At 34.8% G+C, this 14106-nt stretch overlaps 1 protein-coding gene across 1 annotated transcript in view; it reads right to left on the bottom strand.

Annotated features, from left to right (window-relative positions):
- Positions 1-1705: 1705 nt before the first annotated feature.
- LOC127182335 (histone deacetylase 9-B) overlaps positions 1706-14106 on the bottom strand; it is a 36350-nt gene continuing 23949 nt past the window's right edge. The window contains 4 exon segments of the mRNA XM_051137598.1: positions 1706-3383; positions 7144-7361; positions 8774-8924; positions 11876-11998. Coding sequence (XP_050993555.1) covers positions 3051-3383; positions 7144-7361; positions 8774-8924; positions 11876-11998 — 825 coding nt within the window. The 3' untranslated portion in view covers positions 1706-3050.

Below are 14106 nucleotides of genomic sequence, written 5' to 3'. Positions count from 1 at the left end.
TGAGTGAATCACTGAATCATGTAAATTCAACATTGACTGAATCATGTGAATCTTACATTCACTTAATCATGTAAATTCAACATTGACTGAATCATGTGAATCTTACATTGACTGAATCACTGAATCATGTGAATCCAACAATAAGTGAATCACTAAATCATGTAAATCGAACAGTGAGTGAATCACTAGATAATGTGAATCCAACATTGATTGAATCACTGAATCATGCGAATCCCTCATTGACTGAATCATGTGAATCTTACATTGACTGAATCACTGAATCATGTGAATCCAACACTAAGTGAATCACTAGTAATGTGAATCCAGCATTGATTGAATCACTGAATCATGTGAATACATCATTGACTAAATCACCAAATCATGTGAGTCAAGCATTGTTTGATTCATTGAATCATGTGAATCAATGACTCTCTGGACTGCACACACCACAAACACAGATCCCATCACATAAATAAACACTGATAACCAAGGGCCGGATTCATAAAATATTCTTAAGAAGAAAATCATTTGTTTAGTTTAACTTGTCTTAAATTTAAATACATAAATGAAAGGTATAGATGTTTGAGTTTATTGGGTTGTTTCAAATATTACGCATTACAGCAAAACACTACTAGGGATCAAAGTTATACTTAACTATAACTAAAACTGCAAAACAAACAAACAAAAAACAATTCAGTACTTGAAATAAAATTAATACTAACTAAAATAAAATACAGTATTAAAAAAAAAGTAAACTTAAACATTTTATTAGCTTTTAGCTTTTCATTTTATTTTAAAAAATGACTAACTAAATGACTAAAGAAAAAAACAAAACTAAAACTGAAATAAAAATTTATGAAAACTATAAAGACATTCAAAATAAATTCAGAAAGCTAATAAAATTGACAAAAACCAAACCAAATTACTATATCTATAATTAAAAACAAAATATAAAAATAAAAACAAATTTCAAAATAATAAAATTTCTAAGAATATTTCAGAGTTACTGAAATAACATTGTGCACGAGTCCTCTGAAATGACACCAATGATTGATAAACAATGGTCGGTTATGATTATATGTGATATTATTTTGAAGTTACAACTCCTTAAATTTAATAAAAAAGTGACCTCATTTTTCGTTTTATAATTACAGCATAACTTTTGGCAACTTCAGCACATATGAGACCTGTTTTTGATTCATTTGAGTTCTCATACATACATTTGAGAACATCTTAAGAATTGCACTTAGGAAAATTCTTACAAACTCCTTAGAGTTTATCTTAAAGAAATTCTTGACTTCTTCTTAAGAAGATTTCAGTGAATCCGTCCTTAGGACGACAGCAGATCATTGCCCTTTAGTGATAAATCCCGTCTCTTCCATATTAATGTGAGATTTTGTCCCAACCAGATGTGATCGTGACATCATCACGACAAAAAGTGTTTTCAGCAACTATAAGTACTGTACGTCACTAAGTTGTATTGTGTTCACATTGACGACATCGGTCATTGGTCGACCACCAGAAATGACAAAAAACAGTGACCGTTTCACAGCGAGGATGTCAGTTAGCACAGTTTATGTCAGACATTTAAGCGTCAGCAGAAAAGCTCGCCAGCATCATTTCCTCTGGTCACATGACCTTCATGTGAAGAACAGCTGCTGCGCTACTGTTGGTTTAATGTGGGGGGTAAAATGAAGCTCTGTGGTCATCGCTTTTCTTTATTTAGCTTCACACACAACAACAACAACAACAGTCCAGAGGGAAGATCACAGCAGAGACAGAGGTCAGAGGTCACGGACAGTGTCACACTAACAGGGCCGAGGACGGACACAAGACAGACAAGCACATGTTCACCCTCATACCTGCCGACTTTCTCTTTCCTTTCAGTATTCAACTTCACTTTCATTCTTTCTTAACACATGCTTTCTCGCTTTCATTAGATGAACCTCAAATAAAATGTCCAGGTCACATTTCACTCACTTTTTACTTTATTTTGCTTAAAGAAAATGGAACTTCTTAGGTTTAAGATTATTTTTGCATTGCGATGACAATTGCAATGACAATTAGACATGCCTTTCTTCCCAAATCTTCAGGGAGAAAAAAAAAAATAAATAAAAAAAAATAGGGGGTAAAAAAAAAATCATAATTAATGTTATATTATTTGTTGTAATTTTCCACAATGGCAGTATTTGTTCTAAATATCTGACTTAAATTTATGCTTAATTAAAAAGTAATATATAATAATAAAAAATAATACACATTGCAAAATTAATGTTATATTATTTGTAGTATTTTTGCACAATGGCAATAAGTATCTGACTGAAAATGTGGGTATTTTTTAAAACTGTCTCAGTAATTTTCTCCCAATTTCTCAGCATCGTAATGGATCTGAACATTTTTTAAACATAATATATAATGCTAAATTAATATTATATTATTTGTAGTATTTTTGCATCCTGACAGTATTTGTTCTAAATATCTGCCATATAATTTATACTTAAATGAAAAGAAAATTTAGTATTTTTTACTGTATTACAGTAAATTGCAAATTGCAAAATTTTATATGCAAAATTTAAGTTATAATTTGTAGTATTAAGTGCACAGTTTATTTTAAATATCTGAATTTAATGCCTAAATAAAGATATATTTGTCTTTTTTACTGTATTACAGTAAATGATGGTTTGAAAATTTATTTCGATTTTTATTTTCAGTGATTAATGTAAAATTATGTTATGTGTAGCATTTTCGCACCATGGCAGTATTTTTTCTAAATATCTGCCTTTAATTTATGCTTAAAAAAAAGAAAAAATTGTACTATTGTATAATCATTTTAATTATTATTTTTTTAATTGTCACAATGCAAAAAAAAAAAAAAAAAAAAAACATTTTCTTTAAGCAAAAATATTTTACAATATTTTATATTTTATTAAAAACAAATAATATTTATTAATTCAGTTATTTTATTTAAAAAATATGACCTAGACATTTTTTTGTACAAGTTTTGTGAGGTTCATCATTCCTTCCTTTCTTTCGTCAGTTCTTTCTCGTTTTCAAACATCAGTTTCTGTCATATTTTCTAGACAGTGTTCGGCGTTGCTTCTCTTCATCCGTGCTGAAATCTCCTTCTGTTCTTCACCTGTATCTCTCCTCATGTCCTCCTCTCTCACGCCTCCTCTCTCTTCCTCTCTATCCCCATCCTCAGGCTCAGTTTTCATCCGGATGACTCTGGCGTGGGCGGCTGTGGGTTCGCTGCGGCTGCGTATGACTCCAGCAGGGGGCGACGTGATCTCCGGCACTCTGTGCTCTGAAGACGATCCCTCTTCCTCCTCCTCCTCCAGGTGGGTGCTGGGGTTCCTCAGCTGCTCAATGGACTGAGATAGAACCTACAGAAAAAACACAAGAGAGAAACTGAGAAAAGTAATTTATGTAGTTTATATAGTCATGGCTGATTCGAATATATCACTTGCAAAGATTTATGGGATGAGTAGTTCAGTGCAAGAAATGCACATTTAACTTTTTGTTCGATTTTCTAACTTTTCAAAATCTGACTTGATTTTTTTTGCTTGGTTCATATGGAGAAAATGAGAGTTCAGTTACATATAATTAATTAGATGTGACACATTAACATGATCTTTCTAAATTAATAATAATAATAATAATAAAAACACAGTTAATATTATAATATTAATAAGAATTCTTGTTTATTTTACTGTAATGCTACTTCTGTTGTTTATTTATAAAGTTAAATTTATGCAGTTAATGAACCTATTTTTCTTTTATTTTTTTCTAAATATCTGCCTTTATTTTATGGTTTAATTAAATAAAGTAAGTATATATATGGTTTTAATGAAAAACTATGCACAAAAATATTTATTTATTTATTAAATTTTCTGACATTATTTTGTTACTATTGCTGCAATGCTACTTCTGTCATTTATTTATAAAGTTACATTTATGCACATATTTTTTCTTTATTTTATTTTTTTTCTAAATATCTGCCTTCATTTTATGCTTAAATTAAATAAAGTCAGTGACTCCCAACTTTTCAGTATCACAATAATTTTAAATATTTATAATTATTATGTTAATTATTTTGGTTTGGATTGGATATTATTTAACAATAATGAAAAGTTTTGTTACTATTACTGCAATGCTACTTCTGTCATTTATTTATAAAGTTAAATTTATGCACTTAATGTGCTTATTTATTTATTTATTTTTTTCAAATATCTGCTTTTATTTTATGCTTAAATTAAATAAAGTCAGCATATTTAGTCATTTTGTTACTGTATTACAGTAAGCGACTCCATATTTCTCAGTATCACAATGAATATTTATTTACTTATTTTAAATAATAATAATTATTATATGAATTATTTTGGTTTGGATATTATTTATTAATACTTTTAATGATGAATTTAATAAATAATTCTCACATTGCAAAAAAGTCTTTAAGCAAATTTTTTTAAACTTTTTATTTATTTATTTACTTAGTTATTTACTTTCTTTTTATATTTTTTTCCCATTATTACCTATGAAAATGAGCTTTGCATTTTATTTTACTTTATTTATCTCTTTTTTTAGGTAATAAACTTTTATTTATTTAGTTATCGATTTTCTAACTATTTAAAACCTAAATATACTTCATATAGAGAAAATGTTTTGGAAATATACTTCTGGAGCTTGAAACGGTGCATTTCACTATTGCACTTTGTTTTTATTCCAGCAATAACTGCATTGAGTTCAGTTCTGTCTCAAATTTAATTAGAAGTGACATATTAACATGATCTTTAGTTCTTTTTGGTATCTTCTTGTAAAAGTGGCTCATTAAATCTGTCTCTCTCCCGAACACACCACCCACTCTGATTTCAGTCCTCCTGTAAACGGGTAAAATAATACCAAACCCAAAAAAACAGCAGCTGTAAAAGTTCTGTGTGAAATAAAAAGTGGCTAAATTATATACGTGGATACATGTGTGTGTTAAAGTGCCGCCAGCGTCTGCCTGCAAAATCCTCTACTAGACCTTCAGGAAATGAAAGAGAGAGAGAGAGAAAAGGTAGTACTGAATGGAAGAATAAAAACAAAGTGTTAGAAGCAAAAAAAAAAAAAAAAAAAAAAAAAAATGTACGATTTACAAAAATGAAATTAAATTAGATTTTAAAAATGTGAATAATTTGAAATTAAAAAATCTAATATAAAATAAAATTTTAATAATAAATAAAATATTTTTTTTTTAAAAAAATATTACAAATATTTTTTTAAAAGTAACATTTTGAATGTTTAATGTCAGTCTAAATGTTAGAAGAGTTAAAAGCAGCCGCAGTAAAACACCTTGCTGGAATTTACTCACTTCCTCTGCTTGCATTAACTCACTTCCTGTCTCAGCTAGGCATCAGTCAGATCAGTTTACACCATCATTTAAGAGAAAAGAGCCCTTAAAAACTCTTATGAGGACCACAGACACACTGCAGGATACAGGTTACACACACACACACACACACACTTTTATATACACAAATACACAACATTCACACTCAGGAATCTGCTGAAACACTGCAGTTTTTCAGCACTTCTGAAAGCCACATTTATGTACCATCAATCCATCCATCATCATGTCATCGCTCTGACACTCTCCTTCACTGCGTCCAGTGTGTGAATTATACAAACACGTTCGGTTTTCATGTTTTTAAAAGGAATTTCTATCTGTAATTTTCACAGTCTGCTGAAGTTGGTCTTACCCTACCTACAGTTGAGGTCAAAAGTTTACATCCCCCTTTCAGAATCATTAAAAATGTTATTTTACCAAAATAAGAGGGATCATACAAAATGCATGTTATTGTTTATTTGGTACTAACCTGAATAAGATATTTGACATGGAAGATGTTTACATACAGTCCACAAGAGAAAATAATAGTTAGATTTATAAAAACAACCCTGTTTGAAAGTTTACATACGCTTGATTCTTAATACTGTGTTGTTACCTGAATGATCCACAGCTGTGTTTTTTTATTTAGCGATAGTTGTTCATGAGTCCCTTGTTTGTCCTGAACAGTTAAACTGCCTGCTGTTCTTCAGAAAAGTCCTTCGGGTCTCACAAATTCTTTGGTTTTCCAGCATTTTTGTGTGTTTGAACCCTTTCCAACAATGACTGTATGATTTTGAGATCCATCTTTTCACACTGAGGACAACTGAGGGACTAATATGCAACTATTACAGAAGGTTCAAACGCTCAGTGATGCTCCAAAAAAAAAAAAAAAAAAAAAAAAAAAAAAAAAAAATGATGCATTAAGAGCCGGGGGGTGAAAACTTTTGGAATTTGAAGATCAGGGTAAATTTAACTTATTTTATCTTCTGGGAAACATGTAAGTATCTTCTGTAGCTTCTGAAGGGCAGTACTAAATGAAAAAAATATATATACTATTTAGGGAAACAAGACAAATGTACACATCTTCATTCTGTTCAAAAGTTTTCACCCCCTGGCTCTTAATGCATGGTTTTTCCTTCTGGAGCTTCAGTGAGTGTTTGATCCTTCTGTAATAGTTGCATATGAGTCCCTCAGTTGTCCTCAGTGTGAAAAGATGGATCTCAAAATCATACAGTCATTGTTGGAAAGGGTTCAAACACACAAAAATGCTGGAAAAGAATTTGTGAGACCCGAAGGATTTTTCTGAAGAACAGCAGGCAGTTTAACAGCTGCGGATCATTCAGTATTAAGAATTAAGTGTATGTAAACTTTTGAACGCAGTAATTTTTATAAATTCAACTATTATTTTCTCTTGTGGACTGTATGTAAACATCTTCACTGTGAAATATCTTATTCAGGTCAGTACTAAATAAAAAAATAACATGCATTTTGTATGATCCCTCTTATTTTGGTAAAATAATTAACATTTTTAATGTTTCTAAAAGGGGGGTGTAAACTTTTGACCTCAAATCTCAACTATCGTATAAATATTAGAGACAAAAGACTAAAGTTTTTTTTTTTTGTTTTTTGGTGTATTTAAAAAAAAAAGTAATAAAATAAAATTAATGAATGTTTGAATGCAAGGATAAAATAAAATGAAATAAAATAAAACTTTAGTTTTTTGTTTGTGTATGGGTTGTTTGTTCAAGCTGTGCATGTGACGAGTGAGGTGAGGTTACCTGGCTGATGTGGACGTGCTGGTGAAGCTGTTTCTGTTTCTCCATGAAGTTGTGGTGCTGTTGCTGCAGCACAAGCTGTGCCAGTGTGCTCTGCGGCAGTGGCGCCGACTGCGTCCGGTTTAGAGGTCGGTGTCGCGGTAATCTGGCGCGAGAACTCGCAGATGGGCGGTCTTTCATCACCAGTGGAGACGAGGAAAGCACAGGAACACTACCTGTGACTGAGAGAAAGAGAGAGAAACATATGAATCACACACCTGAGATTTCAGCAAACTTAAATTTCCTTCTATGGGAACACATGAACTATTATGGGCTGTTCACACAGGATGCATACACCTGAACAGACACTCACTGAGAATGATACAATTATTCAATTAAGCAAATAATAAAATAAAAATAAAAGAAATTAAATTAATTTAAATTCAATTACATTTTTAATGTTTAAATACAAGTTTAAAAACATGGGTTTATAACCATTATATTATTTTAATAAATAAATAATATAACAATAATACATGTCATATAATAATAATAATAAAAATAACAATAAATATATTAATATAATATATTCATAATGATTAATAATATATTATTTTTATTCATATTAATTAGTGTTTACTTTAGTGTATTTTGATGCTACTATTACTGTAAAATGCCACTTCTGTTATTTATTTACAGTCAGTTAAATTCTTAGTTTACTTTGCCCTGTTTTTATTTTATTTTATTTTATTTTATTATATTTTATTATATTTTATTTTATTTTATTTTATTTTATTTTATTTTATTTTATTTTATTTTATTTTATTTTATTTTATTTATTGTTAGCAATTTACTCCATTTTGCACTGTAATTTCACTGTGTATTGATTATGTAGTTAGTTTTTCATGAAAGGCAGTTAAGATGCAAATTATTGTGAATAATCAGGTTATGAGAAGGAAAATGATATAGAGAGTTAATTAATTTATTGTTAATTATACTTCGGGAAGATCAACAGGTCTGCTGCAGTATTATTTTACTATTATTGATATACTAATATTATAATATATAAATAATAATATGTAATATAATGATATAACAATAATATAAATCATAAATGTACTATTAATATAATAATATATTCATGAATATTAATAATATGTTATTGATTTATATATTATTTTATCCTTTTAGTACTATAAAATGGCACTATAACTGTAATGCTACTTCTGTCATTTATTTATTTACTAGGAGTAAAGTCTTTACTTTGCACTGTTTTTATTTTTATTTTATTTTATTTTATTTATTTTTTTATTTATTTTATTGTTACTAGTTCAGTCAATTTTGCACCAATGTTATTTTACTTTGTATTATAATTTTTTTTCTATTTTCATTGAATGCAGTTGAGATGCAAATACTTTGGCACTACAAATTAACATCAAATTTGTCATTTTCTAGTTATTTTATTAAGTTATTTTATTACTTCAAGTGGCAACTAACTAGGGATTTTTATGTTGTATTTCATTTAAAATTTCCATTTAAAGTTTTTTATGGTTTCAGTTTTAGTTACTGATATTAACTCTGATCTGATGTTCTGCCTGTTCCACTGATCTCTGTCACACTAAGAGAATGTGAACTTCCTGTGTGCTCTGCTCACCAGGTGACATCATCCTCTGCTGTCTCTGCTCCTTCAGCAGGAGGTGTTGCAGGAGCGCCTGCTGCCCGTTGCTCACTTTAGCCTCCATCGAGACGGGAGACGCGGCGGCCGCGAGACCTTCTGCGGTCCGATCCTTCAGCGCCGTTCCCGTCTGAAACAGGACAGACCAGACAAACACTATTAATATTCAGCGCTTTCCTATTTTTGCATTTAGACACAAATTTCCACCCAAGCATGAGCGAGACTTACATAACACCAGCATATGAAATATTAATAACTGTGCTTTTTTTAAAACACATCCAGTCAGCGTTTGCATCCGGCATCCTCCATAAGTTGCATGTAATTATCAAGCCGTGTTTAAAGCTCCCTAGTGAGTCATTCAGCTATTTTAAAATGTGAAAGTGTTGAAAGTATTTGGTAAAAGTGATCCGTGTTTTGATTTGCTGGCACGTTACGTGCTTTCCCGACACCATTTCTTAAACTTTTTTAACAGCCCGTGATGAACGAGATGCTAAACTCACGCCCTGAAACCCTAAACCGAGGGCCTGTTTATCTAAGGGCTAAAGATCCTGCGGGTCAGAGGTCGCGAGCCCCATTAATCCACACAAGCACTCAGTGAAAGCAGAAAATGAGACGTGCTCCTAAACCCTCCGCAAACAGCGGCTCAAACCCTCATCTCTGTAAAAACACGGCTCATCTCTGCGCTCTATAAAGAGGATCGGCACATCGCTATCTCCTAACGCGCTGCAAATTCCTCATACAGTATTTTGTGCTTTCACCACAAATAGATGCGACTCCGTGTCTCACTGTCTCCTAAAAATACCTTGCTTTTTCTGCAGGATCTATTCATATCTGTTGCGCAGCAGAACGAGAGCCAGCGAAGCTGCTTTTGTCTTTAGGCCTCATATTTCCCAGAGGTTGCTCTTTCAAAGCTCATGAGACCTTGTCTCCAGATTTTTCTCCTCTTGAATGAGCTAAAACTTGTCAAACAGTAAGAATATAAAATGAACATGGAAAGCACATTGAGACTTTTCATTGCATACTTTTGTGAGTTCAGTTTGAGTTATTTTACAGTTTTACAGATACAGTTTGCATATTTATGCACTATTCTGTGCTGTTTTGTAGTATAAACTGTGTGATTAGCGTGTTCACACTGAAAATTTAAACAAGAAAAAGTGCACTTTAAATACCCGGACAATGCATTCAATTACCGAATAAATGAGGTATCAAGATTTTATGCAGTGCTAGATGTTTGCTAGAGTGTCTTTCGTGCTAGGTTTTGCAGTGTGTTCCACACATCGGCAGGACTTGGGGCTGTAGGAGAAAGAACACTCTGATTGGCTTTTCAGCTACGGTTCAGCTAGCGAATCAATGCACAAGATTAAAAAAAGTGACAAAAGCAAGTAAATGACAGTGAGGGCACACATCAGGTCTATTCTTGTTTCGTCGCATTTCTCATTGCATTACGTGAATATTTGCAAATGATGTGACTGTGTGGAATGAGGCAATTGATTAGCATGAATCAGGTACACAAGCCCTGCTTTGTTTACAGTTTGTATGGTTTCCTTTTTTGAATGACTATACAAACTACTGCCACCTTCAGGTATGAAAAGGTATTTCCTCTCATGCAGACAAAGAACGCACATGCTAGTTTGTAGTCAGATGTCAGATTTGGTATGTTTGTAAATATTTGGTATAAGTTGTGCCAATGCTGTCTCACAGCCAAATCGTACATATTTTATGAGATGGCCAATTCGTACGACCTCACGATTTTGTACGATTTCTGTGACGGTTAAGTTTAGGGCCGGGGTTAGGTGTTGTCCTTCATACAAATTCCTACAAATTTGCCACCTCGTAAAATACGTAAGGTTTTTTCACAATTTATGAATTTGTACAAATAAGGTCGTACAAATTAGCCACCTTGTCAAATATGTATGAAATGCCATGAGAGAGTTGGTTGTGCAGGTAAACATCACTCCTCTGAACTTGAAGCGCACTAGCAATTGACACTACAGGTTACGTCTTTAGTGTCCTTGTTGGCATGCCTGTCTTCTGTGTCGCACGTTGGTGCCGTGACCCGGATCGGATTAAGGTTTGGGGGCATGTCTAACAGAATCCAGCTAGTAGGAGCTGTGCGGGTAAACCTCACACCCTTGATGCCAAGAGGCACATTAACAAATGATGCTACAGGCTGCATTCCTTGTTAATCTTGTGAATCTTGCTCATTGCACTCCTCTGAACCCCTCTGATTCTACTCACCGGGTTGAGTAGAATCAAAGAGGTCACATTGGTGCCATGACCCGGATAGGAGTGAGGTTTAGGGGGTGAGTGCCTACAGAAGCCAGCCAGTAGGAGCTGTGCGGGTAAACCTCACGCCCCTGATCTCAAGAGGCGCATTAGTGACTGATGCTAGAGGCTGCAGTCCTTATTAGTGTGCTCACCTCTCATGCCGGAGACACTAGTTCAAATCCCACCCATAAAGGGTTGAGTAGATTCGGAGGGGCTTGCATTGGTGCCGTGACCCGGATGGGAGTGAGGTTTAGAGGGTGAGTGTAACAGAAGCTAATTAGTAGGAGTTGTGTGGGTAGACCTCATGCCCCTGATCTCAAGAAGAACATTGGCGACTGATGCTAGAGGCTACAGCCTTTGTTGGTTTGCTGACTTGAATTTTGAATTTTGAATCTCGCTCATAGTAGTTTGACTAGGATCAGAGGGGTTACATTGGTGCCGTGACCTGGCAGGGAGTGAGGTTTAGGGGGGCAAGTGTAACAGAAGCCATCTAGTAGAAACTATGTGGGTGAACCTCACGCCCCTGATGCTAAAGGCTGCAGTCCTGGTTAGTGCGCCGACCTCCCATGCTAGAAACACTAGTTTGAATCCCGCTCAGGACTGGTCCAAGTAGAACCAGTGGCTTACATGTTCAAGTGCAGCTTTTTGGCCCAGATTCAGCTGATGTGAGGCGAGAAATTTAATTGGCTTTTGTCGGCGCTAGTTATTTTGACGTTGACTTGGTGTGTCCTGGCCAAAATATAGTTCAGAACCAGGTTATATAAAATAAACATTTCTAGGTCTTTGTTTTGGTAGAGTTTTTGGTAGACTTACGCAGATGTGTGCATGAGCAGGATGAAGAGCCAGCGTGAGGTTTGGCAGAGAGGGGGACGTATAAAGATTCAACAGCGACATGGACCCGTCCGTCTGCAGGACGCCCCCCTGAGACAGACAGCGCTGGAGGAGAGACAGACAGAAAGCATTACATCAGTTCTTATATAACGCAGTGGAACACAAACACGGCAACAATAGTACAGCATGAGATTAAGAACATCTGAAGCAGGAGAACCAGTAGATCTCCCATATCAATGATGTAACCTCGCATAAGCATTTGGAGGGACAGATTTAGATAATGACATATGAACTTCCTCACTGTAGCAGTCAGTCCGTGTGTGTGTGTGTGCATGCTTTAACCAGATGTGATGTGACAAAATCACAGCCAGAATGCGTTCTAGCTTCTATTAAAGTATGTAACTATAAGTAGTAGGATTTTGGGCAAGTGGGATTTTCACTTTAGCCCTTTAGTGTTTGATTCTTTACAGACTATTGCTATGCAGTTGCTAGGGTATTCTAGAGTATTTTAGTGTGTTGCTATGCAGTTAGTATAGTTGCTAGGGTGTTCTGAAACTTCTCTAGTGGTTGCTAGGGTGTTTTATGTGGTTGCTAGGGCATTGTGAATTATTTTTAGTGTGCTAGGGTGTTCTGAATGTTCTCTAGTTTTTACAGGGGTGTTACCAGATGGTTTTTATAGTGTTCTATGTGGTTGCTAGGGTGTTGCCAGGTGGTTGTTATAGTGAACTATGTGGTTGCTAGGGTGTTGCCAGGTAGCTGTTATAGTGTACTATGTTGTTGCTACAGTGTTGCCACGTGGTTGTTATAGTGTTCTTTAGGCTGCTAAGTTGTTGTGAATGGTTTTTGTGTGTGTGTTACTATGTAGTTCTGGGTGGTTGCTAGGGTCTTCTGAATGTTTGTTAGTGGTTGCTAGGGTGTTGCCAGGTGGTTGTTATAGTGTTCTTTTGGCTGCTAGGATGTTATGAATGGTTTTTGTGTGTTACTGTGTAGTTGCTAGGGTGTTCTGAATATTTGCCAGTGGTTGCTAGGGTGTTGCCAGGTGGATGTTATAGAGTTCTATTTGGTTGCTAAGGTGTTTCCAGGTTGCTGTTATAGTGTTCTATGGGCTGCTAGGATGTTGTAAATGTATTTTGTGTGTTGCTATGCAGTTCTGGGTAGTTGCTAGGATGTTATGAATGTTCTCTAGTGGTTGCTAGGGTGTTCCAGATAGCTGTTATAGTGTTCTAATGTGGCTGCTAGGCAGCTGTTCAGTTCTGAATGGTTGCTAGGGTGTTCTGAATGTTTGCCAGTGGTTGCTAGTGTGTTGCTAGGTAGCTGTTATAGTGTTCTATGTGTTTGCTAGGGTGTTGCCAGGTGGTTGTTATAGTGTTCTATTGGCTGCTACAATGTTGTGAATGTTTTTTGTGTTGCTATATAGTTCTGAATGGTTGCTAGGGTGTTCAGAATGTTTACTAGTAGTTGCTAGGATGTTACCAGGTAGCTGCTATAGAGTTCTATTTGGTTGCTAGTGTGTTGCCAGGTGGTTGTTATAGTGTTCTGTTGGCTGCTAGGATGTTGTGAATGTTTTTTTGTGTGTTGCTGTATAGCTCTGGATGGTTGCTAGGGTGTTCAGAATGTTTACTAGTAGTTGCTAGGGTGTTGCCAGGTAGCTGTTATAGAGTTGTTTTTGGTTGCTGGTGTGTTGCCAGGTGGATCTTATAGTGTTGTATTGGCTGGTAGGATGTTGTGATTGGTTTTTGTGTGTTGCTATGTAGTTTTGGGTGGTTGCTAGTGTGTTGCCAGGTAGCTGTTATAGTGTTCTTTTTGGCTGCTAGGGTGTTGTCTGTGGTTTTCTATTGTGTTGCTGTTCAGTTTTGAATGGTTGCTAGAGTGTTCCTTAGTAGTTGCTATATGGTTTCTAGGTATTGTGAATGGTTTTCATGCTTTGTAGTTCTGTATGGTTGCTAGAGTGTTCTGAATGTTCTTCAGTAGTTGTTAGGTGGTTTGGGTAGTTTTTTCTGCTCCATGTCAGTCAATATCAGTTATGGTGTGTGTGTGTTAATGATATGATGTCATCTTTAGGTCATAGTTTTGAAGCTCATGAAGCAGTGAAGTCTCACGCTCACACACATGGCTGGCTGTAGGGTTGTGAGGATGAACTCAGTCGGCCGTGTGCCCACAGGAGGAGAGGAGAGGAGAGGAGAGTTCTGGCCCGTGGCCCGTGAGGAAATGCT

Source organism: Labeo rohita, chromosome 19 (genome assembly GCF_022985175.1).
Source record: "Labeo rohita strain BAU-BD-2019 chromosome 19, IGBB_LRoh.1.0, whole genome shotgun sequence".
Taxonomy (NCBI): Eukaryota; Metazoa; Chordata; class Actinopteri; order Cypriniformes; family Cyprinidae; genus Labeo; species Labeo rohita.
Note: the sequence above shows the minus strand (reverse complement) of the source record. Positions and strands in the feature narration are given on the sequence as shown.